Source organism: Cyanistes caeruleus, unplaced genomic scaffold (genome assembly GCF_971803275.1).
Source record: "Cyanistes caeruleus unplaced genomic scaffold, bCyaCae1.hap1.1 HAP1_SCAFFOLD_76, whole genome shotgun sequence".
NCBI lineage: Eukaryota > Metazoa > Chordata > Aves > Passeriformes > Paridae > Cyanistes > Cyanistes caeruleus.
The window spans coordinates 708,292-730,997 of record NW_028255888.1 but is presented as its reverse complement, the minus strand read 5'-3'; the positions used below and the strand labels follow the sequence as shown (position 1 = coordinate 730,997).

The window sequence follows — 22,706 nt, the reverse complement described above, 5'->3', positions numbered from 1 at the left end:
CCACGGAGTGTTGTTACTGACAAAGCCTCTCAAGGGACTAATTACAGCAGATAATTGGAGACCAGGATTGCACAAAGCTCTCAGAGAGTCCAAGGCAAAAGCCAAAGTCCTTTGAAAAAGCTGCAGTCCCTGGAGCATGAAGGAGCCCCCAGGGCCATTCCTGAGCAAGGCTCCCCAGGGACTCCTTCCAGCAGATCCCTGAGGCCACTGGCATGTGGGCTAGGGGGGATGCTGAGGGCAGGCCAAGGGGGTGACAGTGGCCAGCCTTGCTGGGGCTGTGCCAGGAGGCCCCAGGGCCTCAGGACAAGGTGTCTCCTCACAGCCCTTGCTGGCACAGAGGCTGCTGTGGCCCAGGGCACCAGGACTTGGCTTCTCTTTGTCCCCATCTGTCATCAGAGCCTCCAGTTCTCTGCTCTGCCTGGGGCCTGGGGACACTTTCTCAGTCACGTCCCTCAGTGGGACCCATTAAAAGGAAAAGAAACTTTGGAGTTGGATTCTGACTTGGAAGTTCTTGAGAGGTTTCTTCCCCTCCCTCTCAGGGACTGATGTTCAGGGCCTCAGCACAAAGCTCCAAGAGGCTCATTAAAGTCCTGCTGCTGTGTCTGTGCTGCTGAGCTGGGCCAGGCTCCTGGCACAGAGGCAGCTCCTGGAAACCAAGAAGAGCTTCAAAAGCACATTTCTCTTGCTGAGCAGCTCTTCTGCCAGCCCAGCAGGGCTGGGGCACTGCCTGCAGCCACCCTGGGCACAGCCCAGAGGCACAGAGAGCTTCAATCAGTCAGGGCTGGGAAGGTGCTGAGAAGTGCCTGGGGCACAATCACTGCCAGCCCTTGACACAGGAAGCCTCTGGCTGCAGGACAATGCAGCTGCAGCTCCTGGAGGCATCTCCTAAAGCTGGAACATGCCAGTGCCTACAGACTCTGTGAGTACAACTCTGAATATTTCTGGTGGAGGGGAGGTGAATGCTCATGAAGCTCTGACATGCTGAGGGTTTCTGATCAGTCATAAAATATTTCCAAGACAAGCATTTTGATAAAATGAGGACATTTCTTAAGACTTTCTACTCAGTTTCCTACTATTGCAGAACTGCAGGGACGATGGGGATAAATATTAAAGGTATTATGAATTTTTGAGAAGTGCCTGAGACATCCAAACTGTTACTTTTAGTGATCAGTAGGTTCACAGGAGATTCCTGATGTTCTTTCAGCTGCTCTTCCCATGGACAGCACCAGCATTACCTTTGCTGAACCCATCAGGCTTAGTCTGAGCTCTCCTTTCTCCAAGCTGCAAACAGAACCTGCCCCCAGACAGAGCCCTGCAAACAGGCAGGGTTCTGTCAGGCCAAGGGGAGTGCACAGAGATTTGGGGTGTGTGGGTGCTGGCAGAGAGAGATCAGGCACAGGGAAGCACCTGCAGGAGGAAAATCTCCAGGAAGCAGAGAGAAGCTCAGGGAATGAGAGAAAACAAAAGCCCAGAAATCCTGTGGCAGAGGGAGTTTAGAGATGTCCACAGGAGCCCCTGCAGTGCAGCCCCTACCTCTGAACAAGCCCCTTCCCTCCTGTCCCCCCAGCCTCTGCCGTCAGGGCCAGGCTCCCAGGTGTGAAGCCCCTCCTGTGCAGGCAGAGCTGCAGCAGAGCTGTGGGGCAGCTCTGCAGCCCCGGGCCCAGTTCCCTCTGCAGAGCACAGGGCTGGGAGCAGCTGCCCAGCACTGGGGGCTCTGGCAGGGGGCACAGCTGGCTCAGGGTGACGCTGTCCCCAGTGCCCGGCTGTGGGCAAGGCTGGCAGTGCAGCCAGGGAAGGAGCTGGATCTCCCTTCATCCAATGCCATCATAAGGACACTTGGAAGTCTCCCTGAGATTTCAGTCACAGCTGGGAGCTCCAATCCAGGATGCAAACCTGTCCTAGAGCATCTTTGTGTTATCTGAAAGACTCGTGGGGAAAGGCAGAGGTGTTCTGACAGTGAAAATGCTGCTGGGTTGGTGAAATGAGCAACGTGAGTCCTCGGATACAAATGTGGAGCTGGGCTATGCTGGGTCCATCTGCTTTCTGCAATATCTAGCTGTCTTAATAGGGAAACATGGGAAGGTGATCATACTCCACTGGAGGAAGGTTAAAGCCCCGAAAAACTCTGAACAGGTCAAACCATAGATCATCTCCCTTCACTCTGCACTCATTACTTTGCCTCACAGAACTTGCTCGGTTCTTCGTGGCAGATGCAGAAATGCAGAGGGTTTGGTATCCAAGAATACCAGAAGAGATATACAGGAGCTTATAAAGAAAACCTCAGGACTCTTAAACACAAAAGTATGTCCATGTATGTTACAGAAGAGGGAGAATGGGAAATGGCTTTGATTTTTATTACAGATCAACCCTAACTCTTCATTGTCCTTTTCTCTAGGCAGTACCCAATGTCCAGCCACAGCAAATGTCCAACAGCAGCTCCATCAGCCACTTCCTCCTGCTGGCATTGGTAGACACGCGGCAGCTGCAGCTCCTGCACTTCTGCCTCTTCCTGGGCATCTCCCTGGCTGCCCTCCTGAGCAACGGCCTCATCATCAGCGCCGTAGCCTGCAGCCACCACCTGCACAGCCCCATGTTCTTCTTCCTGCTCAACCTGTCCCTCAGCGACCTGGGCTGCATCTGCACCACTGTGCCCAAAGCCATGCACAATTCCCTCTGGGACACCAGAGACATCTCCTATGCAGGATGTGAGGCACAAGTATTTTTTTTTGTTTTCTGCACTGCAACAGAGTATTTCCTCCTGACCATCATGTCCTATGACCGCTACATGTCCATCTGCAAACCCCTGCACTACAAGACCCTCCTGGGTAGCAGAGCTTGTGCCCACATGGCAGCAGCTGCCTGGGCCAGTGGCTTTCTCTATTCACTGCTGCACACGGCCAATACATTTTCCCTGCCCCTGTGCCAGGGCAATGCCCTGGGCCAATTCTTCTGTGAGGTGCCCCAGATCCCCAAGCTCTCCTGCTCCAAATCCTATCTCAGGGAAATTTTCTTTCTTGCTGTTGGTGTGTGTTTAACTTTAAGTTGTTTTGTGTTCATTTTCTCCTACGTGCAGATCTTCAGGGCTGTGCTGAGGATCTCCTCTGAGCAGGGACGGCACAAAGCCTTTTCTACCTGCCTCCCTCACCTGGCCGTGCTCTCCCTGTTCCTCAGCACTGCAGCATTTGCCTACCTGAAGCCCCCCTCTATCTCCTCCCCATCCCTGGATCTGGCAGTGCCAGTTCTGTACTTGATGGTGCCTCCAGGCCTGAACCCCCTCATCTACAGTCTGAGGAACCAGGAGCTCAAGGCTGCAGTGTGGATGATAGTAAAAGGTTCTAAAATACTAGAAAATTCAGAGACTTAGAAAGAAAGTTAGGTTTGGAAAGCCCTGGGAAAAGTAGGCCCTGGGAAATGTTAGGCCTTGTGCTTGCTAAAGATCAGGTCAAACTGTACCTGTGTAGTCAGTAGATGATAAATGATACAATTGTTAGATGTGATTAGATATAATTATAGTTTAAAGAACATAAGGAACAATGTTAGGGGGCTGGGGGGAATCACGAGAAGTTTATGCTTGGGTAAAAACAATGCTTACAATAGAACAATGTAAGTTTAATAATTAATATGTAAGTTATATAACGATAGAGTATAAAACACATTCAACTCAAAACCAAATCTGGTGAGATTTGGGTATGTGTACCCCTGACACCCAGAGCTCTTCAATAAAGCACCTTCATTTAATCATTCTGTGATGATGTGTGTTCCTGAACACTAACATTTTGGCGACCCCAGATGGGACCTTGTGAGTGCTGCTGAGCAAACTCGTGACCCAATCATGCTCCAGCTGGCACCGAGGGATTCTTGGGGACCCTATCAGCTGCGACCGTCTCTGCTGCTCACAATTTCCCCAGGAGAGAAAGGTAAGGTGCTTTATTTTGGTTTGTGTGCCTGCCAGTTAGACACAGTGAAAGCTGCACGTGGTTGGGCTAAAGGAATTCCCGTTGGTATTGCCTAGGCGCCGTCCATAAGACGCCTGCGAAAGCGTCGCAGGTTCGGCATTTGGTGCATTGCAGTTGCAACATGGAGAAGGGTTTTGGGCTGCTATGCTCCCATACCAGGTACTTCTCCTTTGGGGTGCTTATTAGCACATTGGAAACAAGGTGACTTTGGGGAAGAATTACATAAGACTAAGATAATTTCGGCCAGATCTCCCACAGAAAAAGACCCCAGCAACCCCGTCTCTTCTGTTGGTAGCTATAACCTCTTCTCTCTTTCTTTACTTTGTTTTCCTCATCTCTCTCTTCTATTGCATAACCCTTGTTGTTGTCACTAAAATAAAGGTGCATTATTGTTGTTGTGATTTAAACTGAAATCCCTTGTGTCCGTCTTGCACTCTGAGATCAAACGAACCTCTCACGAGTCCCACTCGCGTTAGCGAATCGTGGCATTTAAACTGGAGTCACGGACAGGATTTCTGACAGACAGAAGGGGTTGCAGGTTTGTTGTGCAGTCTGTATTAGGGGAAGGACGTTTTGCTCCAGTTGCACCCAGCCCGACACTCCCAAAAGAGTGAGTGGTGTCTGGAAAGCAAGGGGGGCAACTTGAATTTCCCGCAAACTGCACACGCCGAGGTGAAAAGCACCCCACACTCACTTGAGGGCTCTGTCTGCAGAATTTCGCAAAAGATCTCTTAGTGCAAAAGGGCGGGACTGTTTTTGTTGTTGTTGTATGTATGAATTTTGACAGCTTGGTGTAGCAAAGAGACAACCAGAATTTTAAACTGAAGGAGTGCCTCCCAAGCAGATTTGTTCTTTTTACCCATACAGGGAAGCAAAAAGTTGTGTGTGTGTGTGTGTGTGTGTGTATAATTTAAGTTGATACCTCCCTGTAGTGGTTTTTCCTTTGTAAAAATGACTGAAAACAGCAGTGCAGAAGTTAAAGCTGCATTTTATGCATGTTATGCTCTGTTAGCAAAACACAATGCCAGACCTTCTCCAGGAGGGAAAAGTTGGTGCTCAATAATTGGTTTAATTTGGCAAATGTGATTGATAGAGTATGTTCTTTACAACATGAAACAAAATTTAAACTGGGCAAAAATAAAACTATACTCTGCTCAGTTTTGAGAACTTGTCTTACAGCAGCTATAGAAACTCACTGTAAGTAAAGAAGTAAGGAAAAAACTACAATAGACTCCCTCCAAAACCTAGTTAAAATTTTGCAAAAAAAATTGGATGAAGAAAGAAGTAAGATCAATCTGTTGTGAGTAGCCCTCCATGATAAAAATTCAAAAAATGCTGACTTGCTAAAGGAAACAAGAGAGGGAAAGCCCTCTCATTAATCAAATTTACCCTCAAAAAGATCTAACTGGGATAAAATTGTGGGGAACACTGCTGTCCTAGTTTGAAACCTTTAATTAAAACAGAATATAACTATATCAATGATAAGGATCTTGATCCGCACATAACCACTAAAAATAGAAAAAAGGGAAAAAAATAAAAGGAAAAAAAAGAAAAAAGTGGAAAAAAAATAGAAAAAAAAAGAAAAAAGAGGGAGTATGGGCGTCTCCCTCACGAGTCAGAGACAGAATACGTATTCTGAGTGTCTCTAACTGGAGGTGATCAAATTCGATTGAGAGAATGGGAATCTAGTGGGCACTGGGACATGAGGTCTTCTTAACAACAGGAGACAGACGTAACCCATGGTCCCTAACTCAGCACACAGATTATTGGGCAGAGGGGCTTAACTCCTTGGAAAGGGGGGGACTTTATTGTTATAGTTTGTACCCCCAACCATCTACTGAAAAATATTCAGAAAGCTGCCTGCTTGCAAATGATACACAAAAGAAAATTAATTGTTGGTTATGAATCACCAATGTTGTTACCTGTGAAAACTGAAATTATGGACCTGTAAAAAATCCCAGAAGGAAAAAAATCAGAGAAAGCAAAGGGTGTTAGATACATTGGTTCTCTTAATGAAAGCCCAAAAAAAGAGAAAACAAATCTCTAATCGCCAGTATTGGTGGTCACTAGAGATAAAGAAAGGGGTCTCCAAAAACATAATGGGTGGCTTATCACTTAATCGTTGAGTAAAGTAGTCTCTAATTGGCACTGTCCCAAGTTCATTGTATCAAATGCCCCACTGTATAACCCAGCACACCTCCACAGGCTCTGGGCTGCGAGCCAAAGCAGTCTCCTTCTCAGCTTCTGGGAGTGGAGCCCAAACAGCCTCAGAATCAGGGAAACTGGTAACTCTGCCTCTCATGGGTGAGCAGAGAGGTGGAAGTTAGTTGTATTTAAAATGCTCACTAGAAATAACAAAACTGGAGACATACTGATTACAGCAATAGTGGGTCCTAAACATGCACCTATTACTTCTGTAGTTAACACTAGAGCCCAAATTTCTGTGTTGACTGATACAGACTAGTACAGGATTTGAGAGCAATAAATAGAATAACTAAAGATATTTACCCAGTGGAAGCTAATCCTTACACATTGTTCTCGATAAAAGAGAAATACAAATGGTTTACTGTAATTGATTTAAAAGATGCCTTTTTCTGCATACCCCTTGACAAAGAAAGTAGGAAACTGTTTCCCTTTGAATGGGAAAATCCAGAAAATGGAAGGAAAACTCAGCTCACCTGAACACGACTCCCACAAGGGTACAAGAACAGTCCAACCCTATTTGGAAGCCAGCTGGCTAAGAAGCTGGAGATTTGGACCAAGAATGGGCAAGTACTGAGAGAACAATACCTGCTGCTACAGTATGTCAATACACTGTCAGCTACAGAAGAGAAAACAACCTGCATAAAGGTAACAATTGAAATTTTAAATCAGCTGGGAATGGGAGGATATAAGGTGTCTAAAGAAAAGGCACAAATTGCCCGGCAAACTGTGATTTACCTGGGATGTGAAATCTCACAAAGGCAACGTAAGCTGGGTACTGACCATATTCAAGCTATTTGTGCTATTTCAGAACCCCAGAACCTGCATGAGCTGCGAGTTTTCCTTGGGATGACAGGGTGGTGCCACCTGTGGATCATGGACTATGGACTAATTGCAAAACCCCTGTATGAAGCCCAGAAGACACAACCATTTACCTGGGGCAAACCACAGAAGGAGACCTTCCTCAAACTGAAGGAGGCATTGACAACGGCTCTGGCATTAGGATTGCCTGATTTAGCCAAAGATATTCACCTGTTTGTGCATGAAAGATCACACCTAGCACTGGGAGTGCTGACCCAACCTTTGGGAGGCTGGAAAAGGCCGGTAGGCTACTTCTCCAAACAACTTGACAATGAGAGTGCCAGATGGCCTTCATGCCTGCGGGCAGTCGCAGCCACTGTGATGCTGATACAAGAGGTTAGGAAACTCACGATGGGTAGAGACATAGATGTCTACGTGCCACACATGGTGACCACTGTTTCAGAACAAAAGGGGGGTCATTTGCTATATCCAAGCAGGATGATGAAATTCCAGGTAATCCTGAGTGAGCAGGATGATGTCACACGAAAGACAACTAACCTCTTGAATCCAGCTTTGTTCCCATGTACCACAACTGAAGAAGGCCCACTGGAACATGATTGTGTGGAAGTGATAGAACACACCTGTTCAGCTAGGGCAGATTTGAAAGACGTCCCACTGGAACAGGCAGACTGGGAGCTGTTTACAGATGGAAGCAGTTTTGTGGAGAACGGGACCAGATATGCTGGATATGCGGTAACAACAACAGGTGCAGTGGTGGAGGCAAAGGCCTTGCCAGCAAACACATCTGCCCAACGAGCAGAACTGGTTGCCTTGACCAGGGCATTAGAGCTGAGTGAAGGGAAGAAAGTAAATATATGGAGAGATTCAAAATACGCTTTTGGAGTGGCGCACGTACACGGGGCACTGTGGAAAGAAAGAGGACTGCTGTCTTCTAAAGACACACACATTAAACATCAAGATGCAGTCCTGCAATTAATAAAAGCAGTATAAAAACCTGAGCAAGTAGCAGTTATGCACTGCAAAGCTCACCAATCAGGAAGCTCCAAAATTCATGAGGGAAATCAGAAAGCAGACTGGACAGCCCGACAAGTTGCTCGAGAAGTGCAAACTGCAATGGCATTGATACCTTTAAAAACTCCTGTATCTCAATTCAATTTACCTCCAGAACCAAAATATTCAATAGAAGATGAGAAATTGGGACGCTCACTGAATGCACAGAAGAATTCAGAAGAGTGGTATGTGACTACACAGGGATAAGTAGTGGTACCTCCCTTGATAATGAGAGAAGTTCTACAAATTAAACATAACGAACGTCATGGGGTGCAGAGGCATTGGTGAAATTGTTAAAACCAAATTTAATTTCAGTACGGATGTTAACAATGGCAAAATCAGTAATGTCAAAATGTGAAATTTGGTTAAAAAACAATCCAGTGGCTAAACAACAGGCACAAATAGGAAGAATTTGGGTAGGAGCAGAACCAGGAGATTATTGGCAAGTAGATTTTGTAGAATTACCAAGAACTCGAGGATACAAATATCTATTGGTAGGGGTTGAACACATTTTCAGGATGGCCAGAAGCTCTTCCCTGTCACACAAATCAAGCAAAGGAGACAGTCAAGTGGGTACTGCAAGAAATCATTCCAGGATTTGGGGTGCCTCTAGGAATATCATCAGATAGGGGCCTACATTTCATAGCCACAGTAGTGAGGGAGGTGAGTCAGTTGCTGGGAATAGCTTGGGATCTCCACACACCACGGAGACCCCAATCCAGTGGACAGGTAGAGAGGATGAATCAGACCTTGAAGAAGCAAATCAGCAAAATATGCCAAGAGGCTAAACTGCAGTGGCCACAAGCTCTACCAATAGCACTGCTGAGGATTCGGATAAAGCCTAGAAGCAGGATGTCAGTCAGTCCTTTTCAGATATTGTATGGGAAACCATAGGAATCCCCTGAACCTAATGCAAATGTACATGTTACAGGGAAGCAAGAGGTGTAGAATTATGTTGTCTCTTGGAAAAGCTCTAGCTCAACTTCAGAGCACCCTTGTGTGGAATAGGCCGCTGACTCTTGAGAATCCAGTTCATGACATCCCCCCGGGAGATGAAGTGTACGTTAAAAGCTGGAACGAAGAACCATTAAAAGAAAGGTGGAATGGACCCTATCAGGTACTGTTAACTACCTTTACAGCAGTCAAAATAGCTGGACTGGATCCCTGGATAACTTACACCAGAGTGAAGAAGGTTTCCCTTGCACTGTGGACTGCACAAACTGTAGGGCCAACAAAGCTGCAGATAAAGCGGGTTTGATTGTTTCAAATGTCTAGGTTGCTAGTGACTGTAATGGTGATTATTTTATGGCCTTTAGTGCCATCAGTTGGAATCAATGTTACCTTGAGATGTGAAATGCAAAAGGATCAGCTGACAACTCTTCATTTTAGAATGAAGAGGGATGTGGGGGTGCAGCCTGAAACACAAGTGATAAAAGTCTCTAATAGCATTTAGGCAGAAAATGTGATGATTGGATTAATTAAAGATTTTGCCAACATGCAAAACACCAGCAAAATAACTGTCTGTCTGCCAATACCAAAGGCAGCAGGAGACCCAATAAGTTGCGGAATTATACCATCAAAATTACCAGAAATACAAAAGAATAAAAATGAAAACATGAGCTGTGTATTGCAAATAGATTACCAGTACCCAAATAAGACAGTGTTTGAAAATGCTGTGAAGCCAAAGTATTCATCTATATGGGATTGTCATGAAAATGGAGGAAAGGATGAACCAAAACTAGGCTGGTATGGGGGATTAGGAAATTATGGATGGTGTTATGGAAAGATAGTAAAGGTTATTAAAGAAAAGATTCCAGTGTCACAATGGAAGTATGAAAGGAAAGAAAAGATCGGGCTGAAGCTTGGGACACTGCATGGTGAGTGAGTGTGCTTCAGAAATTCCAATACATGTCAGATAGCCCTTGGTGCATTAAGTGGGAAGGCTCTGAAAATGAAACAGATCCATAAGTACGGAACACTGCAAGCAATAGTAGAATGGAAGCAGACAAAGTGAATTGGTGGGTATGTAACAAAACTTAGGACTGTACTTCTGATGATGAGGAAATAAAACAAATGCCACTGCCAGTGGTAGCTCTGCGAATTGGATGTGCCTGCAGAGGAATCAAACATAAACAAGGTGAAAAAAATGACAAGATAGGACAAGTGATCCAAAAGGTAGTATGGAGCAGAAGTACAGTTCAGAGTCCAGGCCAATTTGTGTGGGCAGCAAGCGATGGCACCTGGACAACACATTTGCCTGTAAGTGGAAAAGTAAAAGAGATTACTTTAGGCCTCCCCACCTTATGCCCAATTTGGAAAAGGTCCCCATTTAAAGGAGAACATGAACTTCTGCAAGTAAGGACGAGACAAGAAGTTCAGGAAAACAAAATTGAAGATGAAGAAAGATGGCAAGAACCCTCCAGTAGTATAAAATTTGAGTGAGCTCTGGAATCCTTGTTTAGTCCAATAACAAATTACAATAAGAGAAAGATGTACAAACTTACAGGTCAGGTAGAAAGACTGGCAGGAGTTACCAGAGGGATTTAGAGAGGTAAATGTACAATTACAAGCCACTACTAAAATGACCCTGCAAAACAGATTGGCTTTAGATATGTTATTGTTGAAAGAACACGGAGTATGGGGGTACATAAAAGGACAAATTGATCACTGCTGCATCCACATCCCAAATGGAACTGCAGATGTAGAACACGACATTAATCAATTAAAACCAATAGAACATGAAGCACAGAAAGAGCAGCAAGATCTGACCACAAGTTAGTTAGATAAAATTTTTTGAAGGATTGGGATGGAATGTGAGCTCATGGATCAAATCTATTCTTGAGAGTCTGATAATCCTAGTGATTGTGTTCTTAGCAATCTGGTTAATCTATGCAGTTCTGAAAGGAGAGATAAAGAAAAGAGTATCTTGGAACCAGAAAATAATAAAGGCACTGACATGGGACAGAGATCCACATCCGCATTTGTCATCTCCAAGTCCTCCAGAGTGTAACAACGCTTACAACAACTGTAGATTCGAAAATGAACATCAAGTATAAACTCAGAGGAAAAAGACTATATAGTGAAAGCATTACATTAATTTTAGTAAAGTGAAATACTTTCAAAGGGGAGAAATATGTTACTATGGGGTTTAATGTTTCTGAAAAGGTTTCTTAGAACCATGAAGACGTAGGCCGCAAGAAGGTCTGGTATTGGGGATGGTCTAGCAAGCTGAAATGTTTACGGTAATGGGAACTGGTACTTGGGGATTCCAAGGTACCCACCCAGAGATCAGATTTGTACATGTTTGTACAAGGATGAGCTAACTGTCATGAAGCAATATTGATAAAGCTAATCAAGCAATATTAATGAAGCAATATTGGTAAGGTTGTTACAGTGATTACTGCTCCAGCTGAAATTGTAGAAATATGTGCACTTTGGACAAAGACGATGGAGCTAGATTTGGGTTGCTGATACCCCTAGTTCCCGTGCACTTCAATAAAGCACCTGCATATAATCAATCTGTGATTATGTGTGTTCCTGAACGCTGACATCAGCGTCTCCCTGCACCCAGGGCAGCTCCCACCAGAGACCCTTCCCTGATTTAATTCCCAATCCAGGAGCTACAACAAGCATGGGTGAAGTTCTGGGGGCTGGCAGAGAAATATCACTGTAAGATCTTGCTGCACTTGGCTCTCGGCCCCTTCTCAAGAGCTTTGCCTTCAAGGGCAGGAACATCTTTTCCTTGCTGGCAACTGGAATTCCAGACTCTTGGAGTGTGTGCCATGCAGGACCACACAGACTGGGATCCATTGGCTGGGATCGCACAGACTGGGATTGCACAGACTGGGATCACACAGACTGGGATTGCACAGACTGGGATTGCACAGACTGGGATCGCACAGACCGGGACCGTATGGATCAGCACCAGAGACTGGGATCACATGGACCAGGACCACATGGACCGGGATGGCTGCACTGGAACGATGCAAACCAAGGCGGTCACGCCCCGCTGAAGGCTCTCTCCCAGTTCTCTCCCAGTTCCCTCCCAGTTCCCTCCCAGTCTCGCCCGGGGGCACGGCCAAAACTGCCCGGAGTGAACGCGGTGGTCCCGGAGCGATCCCAGAGCTGATTCCGGTCCCGGTGTCGATCTCTGTCCCGGAGCTGTGGTGGTCCCAGTGTCGGTCCCAGAGCGCTCCCAGTCCCAGTCTTTGTCTCGATCTCACTCTCAGTCCCGGTCTTGGTCTTGGTCCCGGAGCGGTGCCAGTCTCAGTGCCGGTGCCAGTGCTGGTTTCAGTCCTGGTCTCGGTCTTGGCCTCGGAGCAGTTCCTGTCCCAGTGTCAGTGCTGGTCCTGGAGCGATCCCGGTGCTGATCCCGGTTTTGATCCCAGTGCTGGTCCTGGAGTAATCCCGGTACTGATCCCAGTGCTGGTCCTGGAATGATCCCAGTGCTGATCCTGGTCCCGGTCTCAGTCCTGGTCCTGGAGCGCTGCCAGTCTCGGTGCCGGTGCCGGATTCAGTCCCAGTCTCAGGCCTGGTCTAGGTCTCAGTCTCGCTCCCAGTCCTGGTGCTGGTCAAATTGAGCCCTTTTTGGGTGATTTTAGGTCCCTTTTGGGCATTTCAGGCCAGTTTGGGTGATGCTGGAGCCCTTTGGATGATTTGAGGCAAAACCAGCGACTTTCAGGGTGGATCTTGCACGCATTTGGGAGATTCAAGGCTGATTTTAGGCCATTTGGAGTGGGTTTTACACCAGTTTGGGCATTTCTATGCCCTTTTGGTTGCACTTTGGACACCTTGGGATGATTTTAACCCCATTTGGCTGATGTTAGGCCAAACCACGCGGATTTAGCACAGAGTTCAGGTTCCTTTGGATGGTTTTGCTTTTCAGCTTTGTTTAGCAAAATTTAATCACTTTTACCTGTTTTTCTCCAAATGTCTTTTTCATCAAAATCTTCATAAAAATTCACCCAAACGTTCTCAAAATCCTGCAAAAATTTCAGAAAAAATCCACAAAATTACCCAAACCTCCTCAAAATCCTGATACTTCCAGAAACATATCACAAAATTCAAGAAAAATCTCACAAAATTCCCTAAATCTATTCAAAACTCTACCAAATTCCAGAAACATCCCAAAAAATCTCCTCCAGTTTCCACAAAATATAAGAAAACTCCCAAAAAATTATGATGTCCCCTGAAAATCCCTCAAAATTCCACAAACATCCCACAAAATCCCAGAAAAATCTTTTCAAAACAATTCCAGAAACATCCCAAAAAATCTTTACGAATTTCCTCACAATCTAAGAGAATCTCCCCAAAATTCATCGTCTCCTCAAGTTCTCACCAAATTCCAGAAAATTACACAACATTCCAAAAAAATCGATAAAATTCCAGAAAAACACGACCAAATTCACTAACTCTTCTCAAAACCCTACCAAATCCAAGAAAAATCCCACAAAATCTCCTCCAACTTGAACACAATCAAAGAAAAATCTTCTCAAACTTCTTCAAGTCTCATAAAAATCCCTCAAAATTCCAAGAAATTCCACAACATTACAAAAAACCCCATAAAATTCAGGAAAAACCCTACTACATTCATTAACACTTCTCAAAACCCTACAAAATTCTGGACACATCCCACAGAATTCCAGAAAAATATTCCCAAAACCCTACCAAATTCCAGAAACATCCCATAAAATCTCCTCCAATTTGAACACAATCGATAAAAAACCTTTTAAAATTCTTCAAGTCTTGTAAAAATCCCACAAAATTCCACAAAAATCACACAAAATTCCACAAACAGCCCACAAAATTCTAGAAACATGTAACAAAATTCCTTAAATCTACTCAAAACCCTACCAAATTCCAGAAACATCCACAAAATCTTTACAAATTTCCACAAAATTTTGGAAACATCCTAAGAAATTCCTTAAAAATCTTCTCAAAACCCTACCAGATTCCAGAAACACCCCACAAAATCTCCAACTTGCACACAATTGAAGAATTATCTTCTCAAAATTCTTCAAGTCTCATAAAAATCCCACAAAATTCCACAAACATCCCACAAAATTCCACAAACAGCCCACAAAATTCACAAAATCTTCTCAAAACCCTACCAAATTCCAGAAACATCCCACAAAATCTCCACAAATTACAACACAATCTCAGAAAATCTTCTCAAAATTCTTCAAGTTTCTTCAAAATGTCACCAAATTCCAGAAAATTCTACAACATTCCAAAAAACTCCATAAAATTCAAGAAAAACCATACCAAATTCCATTAAAATCTTCTCAAAACCCTACCAAATTCCGAAATATCCCACAAATTCTTTACAAATTTCCACACAATCTAAGAAAAATCCCTCAAGATTTTCCAAGTGTCATCCATATCCCAGAAAGGTCCAGAAAAATCCCACGAAATTCCACAAACATCCCACAAAACTCCCTAAATCTTCACAAAACCCTACCAAATTCCAGAGACATCCCACAAAATCTTAAAAAATTACCACACAATTTAAGAAAATCTCCTCAAAATTCTTCAATCCCCTAAAAATCCAAAAAAATTCTAGGAAATTCCACAAAATTCCAGAAACATCCATAAAATTCAAGAAAAACCCTACCAAATTCTCTAAATCTTCTCAAAACCCTACCAAATTCCAGATACATCCTACAAAATCTTTAAAATTTTCCACGCAATCTAAGAAAATCTCCTCAAAATTCTTCAAGTTTCATCCATATCCCACACAGATCCAGAAAAATCCCACAAAATTCAACAAATATCTCCCAAAATCTTCTCAAAACCCTACCAAATTACAGAAACATCCCACAAAATCTCCACAAATTTCCATAAAATTCCGGAAAAAACCTACAAAATTCCATTAAAATCTTCGCAAAACCCTACCGAATTCCAGAAACATCCCAAAAAACTTCACAAATTTCCACACAATCTAAGAAAATCTCCACAAAATTCTTCAAGTCTCCTCAAATTCCCACAAAATTCTAGAAAATTCTACAACACTCCAAAAAAATCCCACTAAGTTCCACAAACATCCCAAAAAATTCCCTGAATCTTCACAAAACCCTACCAAATTCCAGAAACTTACCACAAAATCTCCACAAATTTCCAAAAAATTCCACAGACATCCCACAAAATTCCAGAAAAGTCTTCTCAAAACCCTACCAAATTCCAGAAACATCCCACAAAATCTTTACAAATTTCCACACAATTTTAGAAAAATCCCCTCACAATTTTTCAAGTCTCCACAAAATCCCTAAAAATTCTGGAAACATCCCACAAAAGCTTTAAAACTTTCCACAAAATCTTAGAAAATCTCCTCAGAATTCTTCAAGACTCTTCAAAATCCCACAAAATTCTAGAAAATTCCACAAAATTCCAGAAAAAAATCCCACAAAAAATCTGCAAACATCCCACAAAATTCCACAAACATCCCACAAAATTCCCAAAACTTTCTCAAAACCCTACCAAATTCCAGAAACATCCCACAAAATCTCCACAAATTTCCACACAATCTAAGAAAATCTTCTCAAAATTCTTCAAGTCTCTTCAAAATGTCACCAAATTCCAGAAAATTCCACAACATTCAAAAAAAATCCATAAAATTCAACAGAAACCCTACCAGATTCCCTAAATCTTCTCAAAACCCTACCAAATTACAGAAACATACCACAAAAACCATTGCAAATTTCCACAAAATCAAAGAAAATCTCCTCAAAATTCTTCAAGTTTCATCCATATCCCACAAAGATCCAGAAAAAACCCACCAAATTCCACAAACATCCCACAAAATTCCCAAAATCTTGTCAAAACCCTACCAAATTCCAGAAACATCCCACAAAACATTTACAAATTTCCACACAATCTAAAAAAGAATCCCTCAGAATTCTTCAAGTCTCCTCAAAATCTCACAAAATTCAAGAAAAATCCCACATAATTCCACAAACATCCCACAAAAGTCCCCAAATCTTCTCAAAACCCTACCAAATTACAGAAAGATTCCACAAAATCTCTTCCAATTTCCACACAATCAAAAAAATTTTCTCAAAATTCTTCAAGTCACTTCAAAATCTTTCAAAATACAAGAAACATCGCACAAACCCTTTACAAATTTCCTCACAATCTAAGAAAAATCCCTCAAAATTCTTCAGGTTTCATCCATATCCCACAAAGTACCAGAAAAATAAAAAAAACCTCCTAAAATCTTATGAAAACACTACCAAATTACAGAAACAACCCACAAAATCTCTTCCAATTTAAACAAAATTCCACAAACATCCCACAAAATTCAAGAAAAATCCCTCAAAATTCTTCAAGGCACATCAAAATCCCTCAAAATACAAGAAACATCCCACAAAATCTTTACAAATTTCCACACAATCTAAGAAAAAGCCCTCAAAGTTCTTCATGTCTCCTCAAAGTCCTTCAAAATCGTAGAAAACTCTACAAAATTCCAGAAAAAAATCCCACAAAATTCCACAAACATCCCACAAAATTCCCAAAATCTTCTCAAAACCCTATCAAATTCCAGAAACATCCACCCAAAACATTGCAGATTTCCACACAATCTAAGAAAATCTTCTCAAAATTCTTCAAGTCTCTTCAAAATCTCACCAAATTCCAAAATATTCCACAAATTCCAAAAAAATCCATAAAATTCCAGAGAAACCCAACCAAATTCCCTAACTCTTCTCAAAACCCTAACAAATTCCAGAAACATCCCACAAAATTCCCTAAATCTTCTCAAAACCCTACCAAATTCCAGAAACATCCAACAAAATCTTTACAAATTTCCACACAATCAAAGAAAATCTCCTCAAAATTCTTCGTCTCCTCAAAATCTCACCAAATTCTAGAAAATTCCACAACATTCCAAAATAATCCCACAAAATTTCACAAACATCCCACCAAATTCCCTAAATCTTCTCAAAACCCTACGAAATTCCACAAACATCCCACAAAACATTTGTAAATTTCCACACAACCTAAGAAAATTTCTCAAAATTCTTCAGGTCTCTTCAAAATTTCACCAAATTCCAGAAAATCCCGCAACATTCCAAAAAATCCATAAAATTCCAGAGAAACCTTACCAAATACCCTAACTCTCAAAAAAACCCTACCAAATTCCAGAAATATCCCACAAAACCTTTACAAATTTCCACGCAATCTAAGAAAAATCCCTCAAAATTCTTCAAGTCTCCTAAAAATCTCAGAAAATTAAAGAAAAATCGTACAAAATTCACTAAATCTTCTCAAAACCCTACCAAATTCCAGAAACATCCCACAAAATCTTAAAAAATTACCACACAATCTAAGAGAAATACTTCAAAACACTTCATCTCTCCTCAAAGTCTTTACAAATTCCAGAAACATCCCACAAAATTGCAAAAACATCCCAACAAACTCCCTAAATATTCTCAAAACCCTACCAAATTCCAGAAATATTCCACAAAATCTCTTCCAATTTCCACAAAATTCCACAAAACATCCCACAAAATTTCACAAACATCCCACGAAACTCCCTAAATCTTCTCAAAACCCTACCAAATTCCAGAAACATCCCACAAAATCTTTAAAAAATTTCCACACAATCTAAGAAAAATCCTTCAAAATTCTTCAAGTCCCCTCAAAATCTCACCAAATTCAAGAACATTCCAAAACATTACAAAAAAATCGCACAACATTCCAGAAACCACCCACAAAATTCTTTACATTTTCACAAAACCCCACCAAATTCCAGAAACATCCCACAAAATCTTTACAAATTACCACACAATCAAGAAAAATACCTCAAAATGCTTCATGTCTCCTCAAAGTCCTTTAAAATTCCGCAAACATTCCACAAAATCTCCTGCAATATGCACACAGTCTAATAAAAATCTTTCAAAATTCTTCAAGTCTTGTCAAAATCCCTCAAAATTCCTGAAACATCCCACAAAATTCCAGAAACATCCCAACAAACTCCTTAAATCTTCTAAAAATCCTACCAAATTCCAGAAACATCCCACAAAATTTCAGAAAAATATTCTCAAAACCACACCAAATTCCACAAACATCCCACAAAATTCAAGAAAAATCCCACAAAATTCCACAAACATCCCGACAAACTCCCTAAATCTTCTCAAAACCCTAACACATTCCAGAAACATCCCACCCAATCTCCACAAATTTCCACACAATCTAAGAAAAATACATCAAAGTTCTTCAAGTCCCCTCAAAAATCTCACCAAATTCCAGAACATTCCACAACATACCAAAAAAATCGCACAACATTCCAGGAACCTCCGACAACATTCTAAGCATTTTCTCAAAATGCCAACAAATTACAAAAACTTCCCACAAAATCTCCACAAATTTCCACACAATCTAAGAAAAATACATCAAAGTGCTTTGTGTCTCCTCAAAGTCCTTCAAAATTCAGGAAATGTCCCACAAAATTCCACGAAATTCCAGAAAAATTTCACAGAATTCCACAAACCACCCGCAAAATTCCACAAGCAACCAAATAAACTCCCTAAATCTTCTCAAAACCCTACAAATTCCAGAAACATCCCTCAAAATCTTTACAAATTTCCACACAATCTAAGAAAATTCTCTCAAAGTTCTTCATGTCTCCTCAAAGTACTTCAAAATTCAGGAAACATTCCACAAAAGTCCACAAAAATTCCACAAAAATTTAAGAAACCACCCACAATATGCAACAGACATCCCACAAAAATTCCAGCTACATCCCACAAAATTCCACAAACATCCCAACTCCCTAAATCTTCTCAAAACCCTACCAAATTCCACAAACATCCCACAAAATCTTTACAAATTTCCACACAATCTAAGAAAAATACCTCAAAGTGCTTCGTGTCTCCTCAAAGTCCTTCAAAATTCAGGAAACGCCCCAAAAATTTCCAGAAAATCAAAGAAAAATCCAACAAATTTCCAGAAACCTCCCAATAAATCCACAAACATCCCAACAAACTCTAAATCTCCTCAAAACCCTACCAAATTCCAGAAACATCCCACAAAATTCCACAAACCACCCACAAAATTCCATAAACCACCCACAAAATTCCAAAAACATCCCAACAAACTCCCTGAATCTTCTCAAAACCCTACCAAATTCCACAAACATCCCACAAAATCTTTACAAATTACCACACAATCTAAGAAAAATACCTCAAAGTCCTTTGTGTCTCCTCAAAGTCCTACCAAACTCAGGAATCATCCCACAAAACTCCACAGAAATTCCACAAAATTCCACAAGCAACCCACAAATTTCCACAAACACCACCCACAAAATTCTACACACCATGCACAAAATTCCACAAACATCCCAACAAACTCTCTAAATCTTCCAAAACCCTTCCAAATTCCAGAAACACCCCACAAAATCTCCACAAATTTCCACACAATCTAGGAAAAATCCCTCAAAATTCTTCATGTCTCCATAAAGTCCTTCAAAATTCCAAAAACTTCCCACACAATTCCACAAAAATCCCACCAAATTCCAGGAAAATCCCACAAAATTCCACAAACATTCCAACAAACTCCCTGAATCTTCTCAAAACCCTACCAAATTCCACAAACATCCCACAAAATCTTTACACATTTCCACACAATCTAGGAAAAATCCCTCAAAAATCTTCGTCTCCATAAAGTCCTTCAAAATTCCAAAAACTTCCCACACAATTCCACAAAAATCCCACCAAATTCCAGGAAAATCCCACAAAATTCCACAAACATTCCAACAAACTCCCTGAATCTTCTCAAAACCCTACCAAATTCCACAAACATCCCACAAAATCTTTACACATTTCCACACAATCTAAGAAAAATACCTCAAAGTGCTTCATGTCTCCTCAAAGTCCTTCAAAATTCCACAAACATTCCACAAAATTCCAAAAACATCCCACAAAAATTCCAGCTACATCCCATAAAATTCCACAAACATCCCAAGAAACTCCCTAAATCTTCTCAAAACCCTACCAAATTCCAGAAACATCCCACAAAATCTCCACAAATTTCCACACAATCTAAGAAAAATCCCTCAAAATTCTTCAAGTCTCATCAAAATCCCACAAATTTCTAGAAAATTCTTCAACATTCCCAAAAAATCTAACAAATTTTCAAAAACATCTCACAACATTCCCAAAATCTTCTCAAAACCCTACCAAATTACAGAAATATCCCACAAAATCTCCACAAATTTCCGCACAAAGAAAATCCTCTCAAAATTCTTCAAGTCTCTTCAAAATCTCACCAAATTCCAGAAAATTCCTCAACATTCAAAAAAAATCCACAAAATTCCAGAAAAACCCTATCAAATTACATAACTCTTCTCAAAACCCTACCAAATTCCAGAAATAGTCCACACAATCTTTGTAAATTTCAACTCAATCTAAGAAAAATATTTCAAAATTCCTCAAGTCTCTTCAAAATCCCCAAAAATTCTAGGAAATGCTACAACAATCTAAAAAAATCCCACAAAATTCCACAAACATCCCACAAAATTTGTAAATCTTCTCAAAACCCTCCCGAATTACAGAAACATCCCATAAAATCTCCACAAATTTCCACAAAATCTAAGAAAGATCCCTCAAAAATTTTCAAGTCCCCTCAATATCCCACAAAATTCCACAAAAATCCACAACATTCCAGAAACATCTCACAAAATTCCAGTAAAATCTGATGAAATTGTTAGCATTCAGGAACACACATAATCACAAATGATTCTATGCAGGTGCTTTATTAGGAGATCTGGGTGTCAGGGGTACACATACCCAAATCTGACCCAGCTTGGTTTTGAACTCAACATGTTTTATACTCTAGCATTATTTAACTTACATATTAATTATTAACCTTACATTGTTCTATCGTATGCATTGTTTTTACCCAAGCATGGATTTCTCCTGATCCCCCCCAGCCCCCTAACATTGTTCTTCATGTACTTTAAACAATAATTATATCCAATCATATCTAACAAGTGTATCATCATCATCTACTGATTACACAGGTGCAGTTTGACCTGAACTTTAGCAAGTACAAGGCCTAACATTTCCCAGGGCCAACTTTTCCAAGGCCTTTCCAAACCTAAATTCCTTTCTATGTCCCCGAATTTTCTAACATTTTGAGACCTTTTACTATCACTTACAGGACTTGTGCTCCAGACTCCTCACCAGCCTTGCTGCCCTTCTCTGGACATGCTCCAGCCCATCCATGGCATTCCTAAATAAATTGGGGGCCCAGAACTGGACACAGCACTCGAGGTGCTGCCCAACCAGTGCAGAGTAGAGGGGAGGAATCCCTGGCCTGCTCCTGCTGGCCACACTGTTCCTGATCCAGGCCAGGAGCCATTGGCCTTCTTGGCCACCTGGGCACACTGCTGGCTCATGCCCAGCCTGCTGTCCATCAGTGTCCCAGGTCCCTTTCTGCTTGGCTGCTGTCCAGCCACTCTGTCCCCAGCCTGTAGCACTGCAGGGGTTGTTGGGGCCGAAGTGCAGGACCCGACAATTGGACTTGTTAAACCTCACCTTGTTGGGTTTGGGCCCTGGATCCAGCCTGTCCAGCTGCCTGTGCAGAGCCCTCCTACCCTGCAGCACATCAACACTCCCAGCCAACCTGCTGTCACCATGGTTCCATGGGGCCCTAGAGTGTCACAATGGTCTCCAGGATTCCATGAAGCCTCCCAGCAATCCAGTTTTGGATCATACTGGGAGTGACTGGACTCATACTGGGAGTATCTGAGAATGACTGGGAACATACCATGCACATCATCCCCCATACTGGGGGTGACTGGGAGCAACTGGGAGCGTGCTGGGAGCCAACGGCATCATACTGGGACTGAATGGGTTGATCTAGTCCGAGGAAAATGGGATCATCCTGGGAGTGCTGCCATGTGACAGGATGATCCAAGGATCATACTGGACCTTACTGGACTCATACTGGTGTTGAAAAGGAACAGCTGGGATCTCTGAACACCAAAGGTTTTTTTCCTGCCCACTGAAGAAGGAGCTTCCCAGTATCCATGTGTGAGGGGACCTTCACCTGAACCAGATGCTGTTAGGAGAAAAAGCTTCCTGTGCTGGAAAATCCCACACAACAAGTTAATGCCAAGAGAGAGCATTTTACTTTCACAACTTCCCTCCTGGAGTCATAGTCCTTTTGGATCACACAGCAAGCAAAAGAACAGCACAAAATATAAGGCTGTGTCCAGTTTTTGGCTGGGTGAGCAAACAGAGGGAGTGCCAGGGTCCGCTGCCACAGACTCTCCTCTTGGGGAACAGAACACCCCCAGGCTCCATTCCAAGTGCTGTGCACACTCTGCTGGCTACAAACAACCCCTTTTTTAAGAAGTTGTTGGCAGGAGCTCTCCCAAATAAATGGCATCTTAATGGCAATTTTCATTCAAAATCACCTTCGTTCCAATGAAAGAACAAAAGGCCCAGAGCAATCCCAAAGGCACACATGGTGCACCTGGGGAAATCCTCGACTTAGGGGCCCAGTGGGTTAAAAAATACCCATAAGAAGCCACAGAGTCCAGAGTGCAAACTGCAGCAAGCACTTGCTGGATCATTTTGGCTGTGCTGCACATGTCTGCAGACTGTCTGTCCCCCTGCAAGGACAGAAGGACACCCATCAGGGGCTGGGCTGGCTGCTGAGAATGCCTCGGGCAGG

At 42.3% G+C, this 22,706-nt stretch overlaps 2 protein-coding genes across 2 annotated transcripts in view; one reads left to right on the top strand and one right to left on the bottom strand.

The window, feature by feature from the left end:
- The window catches only part of LOC147646881 (uncharacterized), a 450,805-nt gene that overhangs the window by 12,257 nt on the left and 415,842 nt on the right, over positions 1-22,706 (bottom strand). The gene's annotated exons all lie outside the window — the stretch shown is intronic.
- The window catches only part of LOC147646893 (serine/threonine-protein kinase pim-1-like), a 28,182-nt gene continuing 12,846 nt past the window's right edge, over positions 7,371-22,706 (top strand). Inside the window, exons 1-2 of the mRNA XM_086872700.1 lie at positions 7,371-7,406; positions 7,644-7,712. Of these exons, the coding sequence (XP_086728826.1) occupies positions 7,371-7,406; positions 7,644-7,712 (105 nt within the window). The remainder of the gene's footprint in view (positions 7,407-7,643; positions 7,713-22,706) is intronic.